Source organism: Mirounga angustirostris, unplaced genomic scaffold, assembly GCF_029215605.1.
Source record: "Mirounga angustirostris isolate CCGP_5_RB_7025 unplaced genomic scaffold, mMirAng1.0.hap1 SCAF_5, whole genome shotgun sequence".
Classification (NCBI taxonomy): domain Eukaryota; kingdom Metazoa; phylum Chordata; class Mammalia; order Carnivora; family Phocidae; genus Mirounga; species Mirounga angustirostris.
The window spans coordinates 24820558-24837957 of record NW_026991713.1 but is presented as its reverse complement, the minus strand read 5'-3'; the positions used below and the strand labels follow the sequence as shown (position 1 = coordinate 24837957).

Below are 17400 nucleotides of genomic sequence, written 5' to 3'. Positions count from 1 at the left end.
GAAGGAGCACCGGAGAATGAGGTTTGCACCCTGCTATACCTGTGACACATTCCTCCAAGCTGCCCGAGGGTAGGAGTGTTTAACCAGCCTTCAAGAACCCTGGGTAAATCCCCAAATACAACTTTGATATCTAGCTTTTATTTATTTTTTTTAGTTACAGACTATAAGAGTTCACTATGGTTTTTAATGCCATGCATGAACAAGGAATTATAAATAAAGTCACATACATTATAATATAAATGCATTTAAAATATGTAAATGAGATCATTTTAAAGAAATAACAACCAGGGAACCAGGGGCCAGATAAAGTCACCAGAGGTCGTCAGTAGAGGAGGGGCACATGTGGAGAACAGACTGAGTGTAGGGAGCAAAAGTGGAGGCAGAGCAGTGTTCAGAAGTTATAACAATAATTCACGCAGGTGATACTGGTGACGTGGATTACAGTGGTAGCAGGCGAAGTCATGCAAAGCAGTGTGAGTATGGATATATTGGGAAAAAAATACATTTGAAAGTATATTCGGATGTGGGTTGTAGGTAGGCGAGTTGAGGATAGCTCCAACGTTTTTGGCCTAAGCAACTGGAAAAATGAAATCACTACTCACTGCGATGGGGGCACTGCACGAGATGCAGATTTGCAGGGGTAATGAAGAGTATAGAGGGGCAAAACTTTGGAAATGGGAAGTCTGAGGTGCCTACTGGGCATCTAAGTGGAGATGTTAAGAACTACAGTTGCCTTTGTGAGTCTGGAGTTCAGGGAAGACGATCAGGGTAGAGAAATAAGTTTGGAAGTTGTTAATGGGAAAAGTGGAATTTAGAGCCATGGGCCTGGAGGAGGGTAGATAAGCACAGGGCGAGGAGTGAGTCCGAGGGCGTTCCAACATTTGGAGGTCAGGGAGAAGAAGAAGAAAAGAAAACTGTGAGGAAGCGAGCAGCCAGTGATGGGGAAGGACCGAGACTGTGGGTCCTGGAAACCAGCTGAAGAAGACATTTCAAGAAAGAGGAAGTGACCGAGTGAGCTAACTGCTGCGGAAGGGGAAGGAAAAGGAAGACCGTGAGGTGACGATTTGAACTTGGCAATGGGAAGGTCACTGAGAACCTTGACAAAAGCAGTTTTGGTGGAATGATGAGGACAAAAGCCCAACTGAAGTTGTTTAGGAAAGGATCAGAGGGGCAATAGATCTGGAGCATGTAATGAAAAAATAAACTGTCAAGGTGAAAATTTGGCAATGCTCTGCCAGAGGTCTTCTGTTTGACTAATGGGAGAAAGAAATTATTTTTACTACCTCCAGCAGAAACCGGTCTCTCTGGTCATTAATAAACTCATGAATAGTCCTTTTTGTGTCCGTACCTTCAAAGAAAATTGAAATAGACTTAGGTTTAGTTCATTATCCCTCAAGAGCTTCTATAAGATAAAAGCTATGTAATTAAATTACTGTATTTGGCATGTATCTGACTTAAAAAACCACTATCTCTTCAAGTAAACTTTTTTCCTAATCACTAAAAAACTAATTTCATAATAGTAATTACCATTTATTTTGTGTCCATCAAATTCCAAGAACTTTATTAGACACTTTAAATAAATCATTTTATTTGATCCTAACAATAACCCCAGTGAGGTACATATTTCTGTACCCATCCTGTATGTGAGCTCAGAGATGTCAAGATGCTTGCCCAAGATAACAGAGCTTACACGTGGCAGAAGGGGCATATGATTCCTAAGCCTGTGCTGAAGGAGACCGAGCTGTTTTAAATCTTAGTGTTTTGGCCAATCTGGATATAAAACCGAAGTCTTTTGGCAAAATGCGTGTGGAGATCACAAACCAAATTTACGGCATGAAAGAAAAAGATGACAACTAGCTTTACCATCTAGCAATAAAAAAAGACCAAAGTTTCCTTTCAAGGTTTCTTCGTTCTGGAAAAATTACACATGGGCTGCATTTCAACAATGTTCGCTTCATGAAAAACCAACAGAATGTGGTATAGAACAAAGTCTCTTGATTAAAACTTAAATAGAAGTAGAAACAAAACAGTGTTTCCCAAATAACCAGTGAGCCCATGCTGCACTGGGGAGCCCACAGTCTCCTTGGGTCATATTCCGCCTCCGCCTCTTACTAGCCATGAGATTCCTTGTCTGTAAAAATGAGGATCCTAATAGTGGTAGATTGTATTATTGTTCCAAACTATTTTCTGCCCCTGCCTGGAAGAAGATTATCTCTCCCTCTCTTCACTGGTATTGGGCTTGACCATTGACTTGATTTGGCTCACAGAATGCCAGTGGAAGTGACCTGTGTGGCTGCCAAGCATAAGTTGTAAGAACCACCACTGGTTCCCTCTTCCTCCCTCTGCCATAACTCCAGCAACATAGCAGTCAGGGGTTGATCCTTCAGTGCAGGACACATTGAAAAGCACCAACGTTGAAAGGTGAATGACAGACTTATGTTGTTGCAAGGCACTGAAATTTAGGAATGGTTTATGAGCACAGCACAAATCAGTCTAAGTGGGTCATTGCTATTATCTCTATCTCATAGTGCTATTGTGAGAAGGAAGTGAAGCAACATGCTATAAAACACAGAGGGGCAGAGGGAGAGGGAGAGAGAGAATCTTAAGCAGGTTCCACACCCAGTGTATCAAGAGTAGACGCTTAACTGACTGAGCCACCCAGGTACCCCAACACATAATAACTTCTTAACAATTGTTAGCTATTATTAAAAATACAATTTGAATGAGTAAACACTTAATTTTTCCAGGTCAATAATAATAGCAGCAATAAAATGATTATTTTAATCATTAAAAAATAGTTCTGTAATTATGGGTGACAAACAACAAGCCTTGGAGTCAGACAGGCATTGGTTTGAATTCTGCATCCACCTAGTGACCTTTAATTAGTGATTCAATCTCACTGAGCCATTTTCATCAGAGGAGAAGAGACAGAAATATCTAATAGCATTTTGTTGAGGATTAGATAATATATGTGAAAGTAATAAGCACCTAGTTATAATGGTTTTCTTTTTAACACATAAAAGCTTTTTATTATAGAAATCCTCAACATTCATAAAATTAGAGCCATAAAATGAACTGTCTGTACTTCTCACCTACTTCAACACAATCAACATCTTACCTCTCGTTTCATCTATTGTCACCCCTCAGTTTCCCCCTCACTGGAACATTTTAAAGCAAATCCAAGCCATCGTTATCATTTAATCCATAAATACTTTAGTATTTATTTATCAGATAAAAAAGTTTTATCATCCCAAACAAAATGAACAATTCCTTAGTATCATCTTATACCTAGTCTGGGTTCAAACTTCCCCAGTGGTCTCAAAAATAACTTTTTAGAATTAAAAAAATTAAAATCTAAACAAAGATCAGTTTGGTTGGTATAACTCCTAAAGTCAATTTTTTACCTATAACTGCCATCCCTTACCTCCTCCCAAACTCTACCATTTTTCCATGCCATTTATTGGTTTAAGGAACCAAATCAGGGGTGCCTGGGTGGTCGATTTTGGCTCAGGTCATGAGATCGAGCCCCACACTGGGCTCTGCACTGGGTTTGGAGTCTGCTTAGCATTCTCTCTCTCTCTCCCTCTCCCTCTGCCCCAACCCCACCCCCTCTCTCCCTCTCTTAAAAACCAAAAACAAAAACCAGACCAATTTCCCTGTAGAATTTCCTGCTTAATGGACCTGGCAGATTGCATCGTCATGGTATTATTTAGCATGTGCTCAGTCTCCCATGTTTGCTTGATCAGATTCAGGTTCAATTTACTTAAAAATATTTTTAGTAGAAAAGAAGCATGAAAGTGCTTACTGTAGCTTTCATTTGGTCACTTATGATGGGTCACATGAATTAGAATATATTTCAATATAAAAAAATCCTGTACTGTCCATTTGCTAAATATTATAGTCATGCTTACCATTTCAGGCTACTTTAACATGATACTATCTGGCTGAGTTGATGTGATTTTATTCTTCAAGTCTAAATAGACTGGTTATAGTGGGTTTCCCATTTTGGCTCTTCTAGCTCTCCGGAAGGTTTTTTAACAAAGAGACCGTGTATGACAAAACTGTCTTCCAAGCACTAGTGTTCCTCAACACCAGAGTACCTCACCACTCACTGGGGATGTGATCCAGAGGAGTTTGTTGCTCTTTGAGAGTAAAACCACAGTCAAGCTGCCGGCTGCCTGGAGGGGGCACTTCTACTTTGCAGCCTAATCCATCTGTCTGTGACAGTTACCTGTGTGATTTCTTTGAGGTGATCTAGTAGTTGCCTACTATTGCATACACAAAAATAAAATAACTGGGCTCCCAAAGTAGGGGTCACTTGCCCATTTCACATCACGTAGGCTTGTCTTTAATCAGAATTTAGGCAGGAAATGTAAGGTTGGGAAATGGGGGTTTCAACCAAAGCAACTCCCAATTGGAAAGAGTCTGAGGGGGATTTCTTTATTTTCAGTGAAAATGTCTAAATTGCTTATCTGTGTAATCTGCAGAAACTGACAACCTGATTTCCATTGCTGACAGAGCCCAGATTGTCTTGGATAATACCAAACAGTTTTACCATTTCCTTTTTAAGAGTCTCCTGTATGCCATTTACTGTTAAGAGACCAGTAACCCCTCTGTCACCCAGCCTGGTGTCGAGGCAGGTCATCTGCAAAGCCGTATTTGCTGGTTCTCTCAGAAGTGGTAGTGGCAAGGATTTTTGACGCGAGCTGCTTTGGGTAGAACTCTAAAACAGGTCATGTATTTTAAGTGCCCTTGATGACTTAGGGTTCACCATTCTACAGAGGTGAACTATGAGACACAAGACTGAACCTCGCTATGTCCTATCCGCGGTATAGTCACTGATACTACCGTGCTGCTGACCTTTGCACTTCTTCGTACAACTATAGTGCAGAATATGCAGCTCCAAGATCTAAAGAAGTTCACATGGCGTCCCTCTTCTACACTAATTATTGACTCCAAAGTTCTTTCCCAAGTGTTTCTTTTTTGTTGTTCTCTGAAGATTTTTTTTTTAAATCACAGTTTGGCAAAGTTACCCAATTTTTAAGTTATCACAGCAAATCCTGGGCACGCAATGTATCTTTCTTCCTCCCTTCTTCCCTTCCTTTCTTCCTTACTTTTTAATTTTAACTTAAAAATTTAGACAAGACTCATCTTGGGGGAAGATTTTATGACCCCATTATCCTAGCATTAATCACTTCAACCTCACTTCAAACTGCTTTCTGTCTCATTTGTAAGCATTTCTTGATCTGATAAGTAAGAAAAGTCCATGACATTTTGATTAACATATTGTTCCTTTTCATAGAGCAATAATTAATATCCTGTAATATTTTATCATGTTGCTCTCAAGTGCCATTAAAACAGGTTGTGTTTTTGCAACAACAGGAAAACTTATTTAATTCTGTTAGCTTCCTGATTCTGGATATATGAGCTGTATGGCGTGGAAAATAAACACTTGTCTTTAGAAAGTTTCTATATATTTCTACATTTAGAAATGAGTTTAAATGGCCTTAGCCATAACCTTTAATACTGTATCATTTTGGCAATGACTTTCTTCCTTAGAGCCATGAAAATGAGTAACAATCTATTTCTTGGAAAAGTATGTTTTCTTATTTAAAATAGATTTTGTCCCGACTCTCAGTTTCCATTTACAGAGTACCTCCCCCCAACCATAGTATGAGACAGCATACCATTTTTTTTTTTTTACCTCCAGGAAAGCCCCTAAACCTGACATCAACAGTAAATATTCAAAACAATATTCTTAAACAGTAATCTAGACTTACCTTCTGTTAATCTTAGAATAAGAGTGGGATCTAGCCCAAATTTTTCAAATGAGCCCCCAGCTGTGTCAGCGTAGAATGCTACTTGGCCCAGGTGTGAACGACTCTTCATTCGAGATGAAAAAGTAGACTTCTGGTAGACTTTCATGCTGCGGTTCATAATTTTTTCCTGCCCAAGTGCAAAAGTTTAAAAGAATTTCTAATATAACAAAATAATGTTGTCTTTAAAAATAGTAATCAGATATAAAAATATCATTTACAAAATAAGTCTCTTCCTCATTACTAGTAAATTTCTCATTACTAATACATTAAACAAGCGACTTTGAGTTCTTAATCTCTGAGGGACCGGGTATAGTTTGCAATTCCTTCTCTTATGAAGCTGAGCACAAATATAAAGACATTCAATATTTACTAAACATGTACCTCATAAATACTAGCCTGAAAAGTGTTCTGGCTTTATTTTCATTTTTATTTTTTAATCCTTGTGTTGCCCAGCTGCAGGTAACTTGGAAATTCCACTGATTTGAAAGGACTGGTTCTGTGGAATTGAATTGAAAACTTGAGAGGAAATGGACCTCCCCAGTAGACATAAATAAATTAGCCTTTTTTAAATTCATGAATCTTTGCTCAATTTAATTTTGGACACCTTCAATAAAACTAACACAAGCATAAAACCTTCACCTTACAGATGAATCTGTTATTGAGCATTTCTAGTTTCTTCATTCTAAATAGAATCAATCTTTACCTCTAGAAATAAGGAAAGCAAACCTCTTGAAATTCAAATCATGTAATAAATGGTATAATAATATAAGTAGTGAGATTAACTGCAAAGCACAGCTTTGTTAGCCTCATCTCTGGTTTAGCTTCATACCAAATAATTCTAAAATGACTCCCTCCTCCACTTTTGTTCCTACTTCCTTCTCTGCCCCTCTTCCCTAATACATACATATACATTCTCTTATCTGTATCTGGCTGGCAAATTTTAACTTACTCTTAACAATTCAGCTCTGGCTATGTCTTCAGTTAAGTCTTTGTGTGCGTGCGTGCACAGAGACAACCACACACACACATACACACCACCACCACAGTTATCCTTCTCTCCAACAAAGATGGTCACTCCTTTCTCTACATGTCTTTTGCTCTATTACTGTATTTTATCAACTCTAAGATACCATTTATTGTAGATGCACTATTGTTTTATGCACTGCTAATTATGCATGGCAACCCATCTATATAAGCTGGATCCCAATTTCAGGAATGAGAAAATGTGAAAAAATTATGGGCATTAGAATCAATGAACTGGGATCTACCATACTTGTCATATGTGATGGTCACAGTGTGTCTGTCTTCCCCCAGGGGGCAGTGATCATTAGGTCCTTACCATGGCTGGATGTTGTTCCTGTTGTACGTGCTTACACCCCAGCATAGTGTGCGATGCATTCACCCACACTTGACCCCTTGTCTTAACCCAGCAAAGTTCATAAAAGTGATGGATAAGAGGATAAATTTCTAACATTAATTTGGATTGGGCTTTTAATCAAACTTTACCTTTTTCTTTGCTGCCATTTCATTTTCTTTGAAAAGAAACAGATCTTTGAAAAAGATCTTATATGGCTTGTCCTTTTTGACTGAGTCATCTTTTCCTTTATCTGTTAAAAAAAAAAAAAAAAGAAAAAGAAAAACATCTGTCATCCCTGCTCTGTTGACCAGAAGGGTAATGCTTCCACCAGCCAGAATGGAGCAGGTGGATAGGTGGGTCTCTGGGAGGAGGACACAGGCAGCCTCTGCCTCTCCAATTGAGGTAGAGATTCAGGGCCTGGATCTCAAGGGCCAAAGACACAGCTCATCTGTCTGTTTCCCATGGCACCAAGTACAGTGCTTAATACTTCAGGGGGAATGAGTCTGTATTTGTTATGTGAATAGATAAGGGGGCCTATTACAGGATAGTGGGATCATATTTTGAGGCATTAAGATTTTGCTTCTTCCCATCGCTACAAATATATGTACTATTACCATTACACCGCCCTTTTGGTAGCAATAGACACAGCCACTACCCTTAGGGACATCCTCGGTCCATACTAGAGAGTCATCCAAAAAAAAAAAAAACAAAAAAAACAAAGATAATGACAAGTATTGGCAAGGGTGTGGAGGAATTGGAATCTTAACCTTCTGCTAATGGGAATGCAAAATAATGCAGCCACTTTGGAAAACAGCCTCAAAAAGTTGAGCATATAGTTGCCATGTGACCCAGCCATTCCACCCCTAGAAATGAAAACATATGTCCACATGAAAACTTGTACATAAATATTTATAGCAGTATTATACATAATAGTCAACAGATAGAAACAACCCAAATATCCATCAACTGATGAATGGATAAACAAAATGTGGTATAGCCATACAATGGAATATTAATCAGACATACAAAGGATACATACTCTAAGACTGATGAAACTTGGAAATATTATACTAAGTGAAGGAAGCCACATGAAATCCCTACATTATAAGATTCCATTATATTCCAGGAAATGTCTAGAATAGGCATATCCATGGAGCTAAAAGGTAGATTAGTGGTTGCTTAGGGCTGGAGGGGAGATAGGGGGTTATGGCTAAGGGGTGCAAGGTTTCTTTCTGAGATGACAAAAATGTTCTAAAATGGACTGAGAATTGGCTGTTTGCCCAGGGATTCAGTTGGGAAAGTGGGGAATGTCTGGGATAGAAACCTCAGGCAGGTTTATCTGTAGGTAATAGGTTAGGGAGAAAGAAAATTGCAGAGTGGAAGCTTTGAGCTCAACACGGAGTGTGCGGTGTTCTGATCACCTCCGATTCACATTGTGGGTAAAGGAAGGATCCCCTGCCCCAAATAGTATGAGATGACCGAACATATGACACACCACTCTGGACTGATGAGATAGATAGCGGTTTATTAGTCACTTATACTCAAGCCCTGGGGAGGAGGACACCACCTGCCATGCAGGGCCACATCAGGAGCAGAGTGAAACAGAGGGATGGCAGGAAGCAGGCTTTGTAGTAACGAGAGGGTGAGGTGCCCCCTGCTTCCCCCAAGAGGATGTAATTGACTTGTGAAACCCATCAGGATGAAAACCAGTAGAGTATAACTGGTCCAGCTGATGGGGAAATTGCTGGGTGGGGAACGTGTCTCACTGGGTGGAAGTCAAATCTGGCAAGAACAGGAAGACTTACAGTTAGGTCTTTGTGGCTCTGTGAGGCTCAAAGATGCCAAGGCAATACATGAAATCTTAGGCCTTATAATACATGAGCAAAGACAGGTGAGGGTGGGTCCAGGCAGCTGGGCTTGGAGACAGCAAGAGTATGGAAGGGCATAGCCAACAGGCTGAGGCCCAGGAGGAGGCAACAGAAGTCAAAGACCAAAAGGGACTTGGGGTTGAGAGGCATACAGAGTTCATGACCTGGACCCTATACCACCACTCTCAGGCCAGAGCTAGACCCAACATCCCAGGATGGGACCACTGATGCCATCCAAAGGGTGATCATTGGTAGGCTGGACATCTCTCCCTCAACCAACCCTCTCTCCTCCCAAGATAAACCTCACAAACTTACTGTCCACCCCACCTTTGGTGGCTTAAAGTCTTGAATGCCCGAGTTTAAATCCTGTCTGACCAAGTTTCAGTGTCCTGGATTCACAAGATATTTTTCCCCCTCCAAGTCCAAAGCCAAGTTCCTTTTGGTTATAAATAGAAAAAACTAAACTCTAAACACCAAGTATAGTAGTTTCCTATGGCTGCTATAATAAACTATAAACTTGGCAGCTTAAGGCAACGGAACTTTATTCTCTCACAGTCCCGGAGTTCAGGAGTCCATAATCAAGGTGTCAGCAGGACTATGCTCCCTCCAAAGGCTCTGTGGGGGAATCCTTCCTTGTCTCTTTGAGCTTCTGGTGGCTTCAGGCATTCATTGGCCATGTAACTTCAATCTTTGCTTCTGTGTTCACAGGGACTTCTTTTTCTCCCAAAGACACGTGTCATTTAGGATTTAGGACCCACCGTAAGTCCAGGATGATCTCGTCTTGAGGTCCTTACCTCAATTACATTTGAAAGACCCTTTTGCCAAATAAGGTCACGTTGCAGGGGTAAGGACACGGAGAGCTACCATTTTGGAGGGACCACTTTCAACCCATTCTAACAAGTTTTTGTTATAAAATTGTTATAAACTGAATGAGTGAATTATAAACTCACTCTAAGCACTGGCCCTTAGCCAACCCTTCTCCCCACCTGAGTCACTTCCTAGTCTCACAGAAATGGGGCCACTATAACAAATCACCACAAACGGAGGGCCTTAAAACCGCAGACATTGATTCTCTCACAGTCCTGAAAGCCAGAAGTCTAAGATGAAGGTGTTGGCTTGGTTCCTTCCGGAGTTTCTGTGGGAGAATCCATGGCATGACTTTCCCCAAGCCCATGGAAAGTGCCTACAGAGTGCCTGTTACCTGTAACACACTCTTGGTGTTACCAATGTTCAAAGCTTTGTCAAATTTGTAAGTGACAAAGAAGTTATTCTTCTATACCGATCAATATGAATTCCTTGTTTACTTGTAAAGAAGCAAGAGGAGGAGAGAAAGGCTGGAAAACGAAAGGAGAGGACAGATTTTGATAAAATGTAGTTATTCATGTCCTTTATTATGACAAATAATTGAGTTAATTGTCTTATGTTATGAAATTCCCTAGCAATCTAGGTAAATATGACCATTTACTGCCTCTCTGATGTGAAGATTTTTCTTTGCGGAATTAAAAAGTGGAAGAGAACCTTCTCAGCAGGCCATTCATAAACTCTTTACATAGAAAGGCCATGTCTGATGCTTGTCGTTTGGTATTTTCCTTTTGCTACGTGCCCCGATTCACTGTGGAGACTGACCATACCAGGCACAAAGCAAGAGCTCATCGACAGATTTCCTCTTTACCTTCAGGAGCCAGTGATACCGGCAAAAAATGTGATGACATTTTGTCTCCTGGCCCTGTCCAAAGAAAAGGAAAGACATTAAAAATAAATGCTGTAAGCCTGAGCATCAGGTGATGTATCACTAAATGGTACACCTGAAACTAACGAACATTGCATGTTAACTAACTGGAATTGAAATAAAAATTTAAAAAAAAAAAAATTCTGTAAACCTTGCATAAAGGGGCAAATTCAACAGCCAGTGATTCCAAATAGCCTTCATTGCTTTTAAAAGCACAACCTCTTTGGCCCAGCAATTCCAAATCTGGGAACTTATCCCAAGAAAATAATCAGGTAAGTGGGCAAAAAATAGTATGTACAATAATATTTGTTGACTCCGTTGATTAAATAAGTCCGGTATACCCATAACACGGATTGCCGCGTGGCCCCTCAAAACAATTCTGTAGTCACTATTCCCTCCCTTAACTATATCTTAAAAGTGAAAAACAAAATATTTCAAAAGGGTGGGAGTAGCGTGGATAAAAAAAACACCTGCCAAATCAGATGTTTTGAAAAGTTGTTCACCAAACATTAATAGGGCTGGTCTTTGATTTGGAGCAACCTCTCCTTGCATTTCTATCAGGTTTGGGATTAGGGTTAGGTGCAAAATATAAGGAAGTAGCCCCCAAAACTCAGTTATCAAAATAAATAACATGTTAATGCAGTTTTTTTAAAAATTCCAAGTCAATGCAGGAAAAAAATCCATGGTGAACAAAATACCAAGACCTTATATACAGACAGGATCTGACTGTGCGCCCCATGACCCGGAGAGCAAGCCCCTCCCTTGCCACACCTTTGTCCGGCCCACAGATCTCGCCTTTATGTACATTTTTGACATTTTGTTCATCATGGAATTTTTTGCATTAACTTTTATTTTTAAAAGTAGTGAATTAAAATGTTGTTTGTGTTTGCCCTCCCCTTTAAGTTTTGCACCAAAGGTAAATGTTTCCCTTGTTTCACCCTAATCCTTGTCTTGAATTTTTACACTTTTTTTATATTATTGTTTCTCAATGAATTTGCATTATTTTTACAATAAAAAAAGTAACAATGCTATTTTCTTTGGGGAAAGAAAAAGGATATTCAGGAATTTATATAAAAAGGTGTGCCCACACCAGTAACAATGGGACAAACAGCCTATTTCAGTTTGCCTGTTTAAATTTTTGCCTCAGTTCTCTTAAAGAGCCACGTTGAAGAGACTCCCAGAGGCATTTGTAGCAGATGATTAAAGATCCAGACTTTGGAACAGAGAAGCCTGTTCGTTTGATATTTACAGATGTGTGAGCAAGATCATTTAACATTCAAAAAATATTTATTGAGTATCTACTGTGTGCCAGGTACTGTTCTGGATGCCAGAAACAGGACAATTTAAAAACGATGACAACAATAACAAACGACAAAAAAAAAAAAACCCAAAACACCACACTTTCTTCGTGGGGCCTACATTTTAATTACTTAGCAGCTCTGAGCCTCAGGTTCCTATTCCATAAAATGGGAATATAATCTCACCTCTGAAAGCTTTTTAAAGGATGCGATGACATAATGTGTATAAACAACCAAGCAGGGCACCTAGCACCCCGAGCAAACTCAGTAAGTGGGAGAAATTTTGTGCTAATATTTACCAAGGAGAATGTGATTTTACTTCCAGTGATTATAAGAACAAAAATGAAAAAGAGAAAAGAAATTATGTTAAAGCTTATAAAAGAAAAAGACTAACAAAAACCTATGTCATTGATATTATACTTTTTCAGATTACTGAAGATTTTTTTCCACAGGCATTGAGTTCATTCTGACAGTGGAAAAGAAGGGTCGGTGAAAAATTGATGACAGTCTGTTGGGTTGATGTATTTGGAATTTGGATGGCCAATATTAGGAGATTTTTGTATATTTATTTACACACGCTGCACTCATCCAAATCCCTAAGATTCTGCTCACCTCTTTCTTGACATACTTTTAATCTTTCAATTCTCTTATCTATCTAAATTCACTCCCCTATCCATCCCCACTTTCATTCACTTTATCCTAAGTCTACTTGCAACAAAAATCCTTATCCATGGATTCTGGCACTTTTTCCCTCCTAGAAAGACCAGAAGTTCTCATTCTTCTAAACCAACTGCTAGAGCTCTGATTCCAGCTCTCCAATAATTCATAGAACATGTTGAATGGAACCAGTAATCTCTAGAAGTTGTTATACTTCTATACTTATGTACTTTTAATCTCCCTATTGATTAATGAAGGGTTGGTGAAAAACAGAAGAGAGAAGAGAGCCAGCTATTCCTAGAAGGGATTATAAGGTTCTCTGAACTAAACCAATATGATGTGCCAACCAGGAAAAGAAAGTCAAAACCAGCGAATGTCTTTGTTGTGCAAAATAAAAATAGCATGACTAAACAAAGGCTCTGTACTGAAATAGAGGGAAAATGTCATTGGATTGCATGGCAAATGCCTGCAAATTCACATCTCAAATATATGTTTAAAAACACATATATGTTCAGGGCGCCTGGGTGGCTCAGTTGGTTAAGCGAATGCCTTCGGCTCAGGTCATGATCCCGGAGTCCCGGAATCGAGTCCCGCATCGGGCTCCCTGCTCAGCGGGGAGTCTGCTTCTCCCTCTGACCCTCCCCCTTCTCATGCTCTATCTCAGTCTCTCTCTCAAATAAATAAATAAAATCTTTAAAAAAATAAAAACACATATATGTTCAAATCCAACTTCTGACAAATGAAAAAGATGAAGAGCTCAGAAAAACGAGGGCTTTAAAATGGTGATGTGTGACTTCAAGCCATCGTTTTCAGAGGTGGCAGAGGCTAGTGGGGAAGAGCATGGACTCTCATTATGCTCCTTAATCCCCACGCTTCAATTTCCCCATCTTTCAAAAGGGCGGATAAGAATAGCGCCTACCTCATGAGATGGTTAAGTGAGTTAACATGTGTCCCCCACTTTGGACAGCACCAGGTGCTCAGTGAGCACCATAGCAGTGTAAGCCCATGGGGAAAGCATTCTAAAGAGCAAGGATGCCCTGTGTGTTTGAGGAACAGCAAGGAGATTCGTGGAACTTAAGCATAGTGAACAAAGTGCAGAGTGATAGATGAGATCAGAGAGATCTCGAGGGCCCTGTGGGTCATTTCCTCAGTGAAATGAGAATCTGGAATGGACCACTCCGTCTGCTGAGCTGGGAAGAGACTGTACAAGAGGGTGAGGGTGGAGTAAGGCCACCTGTTGGGAGGCTACAGTCATTGGGAGGGAAGAGATGAAGTGGTGAGAGGTGGTCAGATTCTGGCTACCTTTGGAAAGTAGAGCCTACAGGACTGGCTGATGGTTTGGGTGTGGGGAATGAGATAAAGAGCCCAGGAAAGAAAGAATGGAGTTTTGATCGATGGAGACAGAGCGGCTGTGGGGGAAGGGGCAACTGGGAAGATCAAAGGTTCAGCTGGGAACATGTTACATTTGAGATATGTTAGACATCTAAGGGGGTATGGGTGTAAAATATACTGTTCTCCCAAGTGAACACCATACCGGTTGATTTAATTAATGCTAGCATTCCTCTAACATTATGTGGCCGCTGAGTCAGATTTTTGATGTGTATCATCACAGAGGTAGCATGGATGACCTTATGGAAAGACCTTGGCCTTGACGGCAGGCAGGTTTGAATCTTGCCTTTGGCTCTTATCAGCTCTTTCTCTTAGGCCTATCCAATGAAACTCAGTGCAACTTAGGTTCTTCTATCTGGTATGAATACTAATACCTTCCTTAACAGGCTTGTTGCAATTTTCAAACACAGGTAATGCATGCAATGTGCCTACTCACGGTAAGCTGATAGGGAAATAATTGCCTATAATTTCTTCAAGGCAGATATCCAGATCTGTCTTCTCTCTAGTCTGCTATGTCTTGTGAATAACCACTAGCATTTGAAAAGGAGGGATAATTGACAACCAGCTTTCGTAAGAAACCCTGAACTCAAATTCTCGAAACCAGTTCATTGGAGAGGAATCTACCAGCAATATCAGTGCAAACGTGGGGAACCTGACCCATCTTCGTGCACATTCTTAACATTCCAAGCCTCATGGAAGTGGAAAAAGAGGAATGGGGTTTTATAATGCCCAATCCCAAAGTCCAAGACCAACTCCAAATACAATGAACAATAACAATATTTACCAGATAATATTTGAAGCAGTTTCTGCTGGACTTTCTCAACAACTCTCTCTGCAACTCTGTGAAAATGGATTTCCAGTTTCTCAGTAGGAGATAAAAAGCTTTGTTTATCTCCCATATGCAAACAAAGATTTAGACAGATTCAGACCTAAAGCCTTTCCGTTTTTGCCCACCTCCTTCCCACCCACTTGGACAAATACTAGGAGAAAGGGCTGTAAACTGTGTCCTTGGATGGTGTGGGGAGACCAGAGCTAGCAATTTTTTGTTTACCTGAGAGCCAGGAGCCACTAGGTCCTTGGCCTGCTCAACGACCTACTTCTTTTGATTAGGTCAGAAGCAGAGCACAGGGATGAGGAAATTACCTTCAGCTCGACCTTTAAGGCCCTGCTGGCGTATTTTGTGTGGACTTTCCTGTTGACATTTCTGACTGCCCCTTTTGCTGAAACTGAAAACAAAACAAAACAAAACAAAACAAAAAACACCTGGGGGTCAAGAGGAAGGAGGAGAACAGGAGAAGACGGCCAATGTAAGATGATGTAAAAAGTACTATGTGAACGAAGAAGTGCTATGGGGATGTTGGTTATCACTGAGGAAATAATCTATAATTATGTATTTAAAAATGACCAAGGGGGAGAGAAGCCCACTCTTGTCCTTCTTGCTTCTGCAAACTTCTTGTTTGCAGGGGCTTTTCAGGCCATGTTGGATATCTGGACTGTAATCAACACACTCTGTTCATCCACAAATCAACAGCCCCGTGAATAGAATGACCATTTCTTCTTTTTTACTTCCCCAAAACTTGGAAGCTTTCAGTTCATGGTACATTCTGTGAACTCCTGGCTGAAATCTCTTGAATTTAATTGACCAAGAGGAGAAATAACAGGATTAAAATAAACTAGCAGCAGCAGAGGCGGCAGTAGTAATAGTATAATAATAAGAAGAAGAATTACACCTATTATTTAGAGCTAGGCACTGGGCAAAGTGTTTTCCATTTCATCTTCTCTAAAGCTCAAACGAGTCCATAAAACAATTACCCCTTGAGGAGATGGATGAGAAAACTGAGGTTTGGGAAAATTAAGGACATTTCCCAAGGTCAAATAGCTCATAAGTAACAGAGTGGGATTAAGACCAGTTTATGGGACCCAAAGCCTTCTATATTTCTATATTGTCACCCCCTCCTTTACCCCTACAACTTCATAAATCTGCACATATGCCTGTGATTGCAAAATGGAACAGATTCAAGTCTTAGCAGATATGTTAGAAAATTTTAATATTTCTCTATGAATTAGTGACTTTATGTATTTGCTCTCCACTATTTCTATTTCCCTTGTATTATTCCTCTCTACACACCTTTCTCTTTAAACTGTGTATAGACACACACACATCTGTTTGTGATTTTGTGTCTGCCCGGTGAGTAATATATGGATTCCCACCCCGCTCTCCGTCGGGGTCTCTTTTACTCACATTCTCTAATGAACTCTTTTCCATTTTTTTCCTTTCCTCTCTCTTTACTACCAATTGATTTCTCTCTTGTAAGACCAAAATACAAAGCTAAAGTATATTCTTATTTATTGTGTTCATCTAAAGGATTTTTTTGCTTTCTCTTGTTTTTTAGTGGCTTTTAAAATAACCCTAAATTTACTTACTTTTATATTTTATGGTTTTACAGGCTTCAGCCTTTGATGGTCTGTTATTCCTGTTTCTAAACTGTCTTCCTTTACAGTGTAGTTTTTACGAGGCAGGGAAAGTGCCTTTCCTGTCTGTACGTTCCACAGCCTAACACAGAGCTTCTAATAAAAGTGTATAAACAAAATAAAATAATTAAGAGGTAAAACCCAGTGCCTGCCAATGTTTTCACAGCAGTTAAGAGGTGAGAAGAGATGTGGGTGAGAATTACAGACCATCTTCCTTAAACAAACTTGATTCCGTCTCCAACCTTGGCGGCAAATTGAGAGTAGGCCCCCCCCAGATACAGTTGGGGTGAGGAGTGGGGGCGGACACGGAGCTGTAACCACGTTTACCTGCAAGAGTTTGGATCCAGGAGCGGGTCCAAACCTATCCTTCAGGAAGGCGTTCGCGGACGCTGGGCAGAGGAGCCAATGGATTCTCTAGTCTCGGCTCTATCCTCCCCCGCCAGGATCCCCCTTCATCTCGGGGACCTTCTAGTAGGGGATCCCGGAGCAGAGCTGGCCAACCGAAAATTGTGCGCGGCACCCGCCACCCTGCTCCACGGCCGCGCGGACCCAGGAGCAACTCCCCCACCGCGCCGCCCTCCTCCCCACCCGCGGGTTCCCCCTGCCGGCCGCCCGTCGCGTCCCAGCCCGCTGGGCAGGGGCTCCCCCACGCTGCCCCTCCCGGGTCTCTATGCTCGGTTCCCGCCCGGGCCGCTGGGGAGAGGTTTGCCCCCCCCCGGCCCCATCTGCGTAACCTGGCCCTTCGGGGACCCCCCTTCCGCCTGGCCCTGTGTTCAACGGAGCCCGGTAACCCAGCTCCAGTTTCCTAATC

At 40.8% G+C, this 17400-nt stretch overlaps 1 protein-coding gene across 1 annotated transcript in view; it reads right to left on the bottom strand.

Moving 5' to 3' along the window:
* Positions 1 to 17356, bottom strand: part of CCDC38 (coiled-coil domain containing 38) — a 38985-nt gene extending 21629 nt beyond the window's left edge. Inside the window, exons 1-5 of the mRNA XM_064590767.1 lie at positions 16917 to 17356; positions 10717 to 10770; positions 7326 to 7426; positions 5781 to 5946; positions 1284 to 1348 (exon numbers count right to left, since the gene is read on the bottom strand). Of these exons, the coding sequence (XP_064446837.1) occupies positions 1284 to 1348; positions 5781 to 5946; positions 7326 to 7426; positions 10717 to 10756 (372 nt within the window). The 5' untranslated portion in view covers positions 10757 to 10770; positions 16917 to 17356. The remainder of the gene's footprint in view (positions 1 to 1283; positions 1349 to 5780; positions 5947 to 7325; positions 7427 to 10716; positions 10771 to 16916) is intronic.
* Between the last annotated feature and the right edge of the window lie 44 nt (positions 17357 to 17400).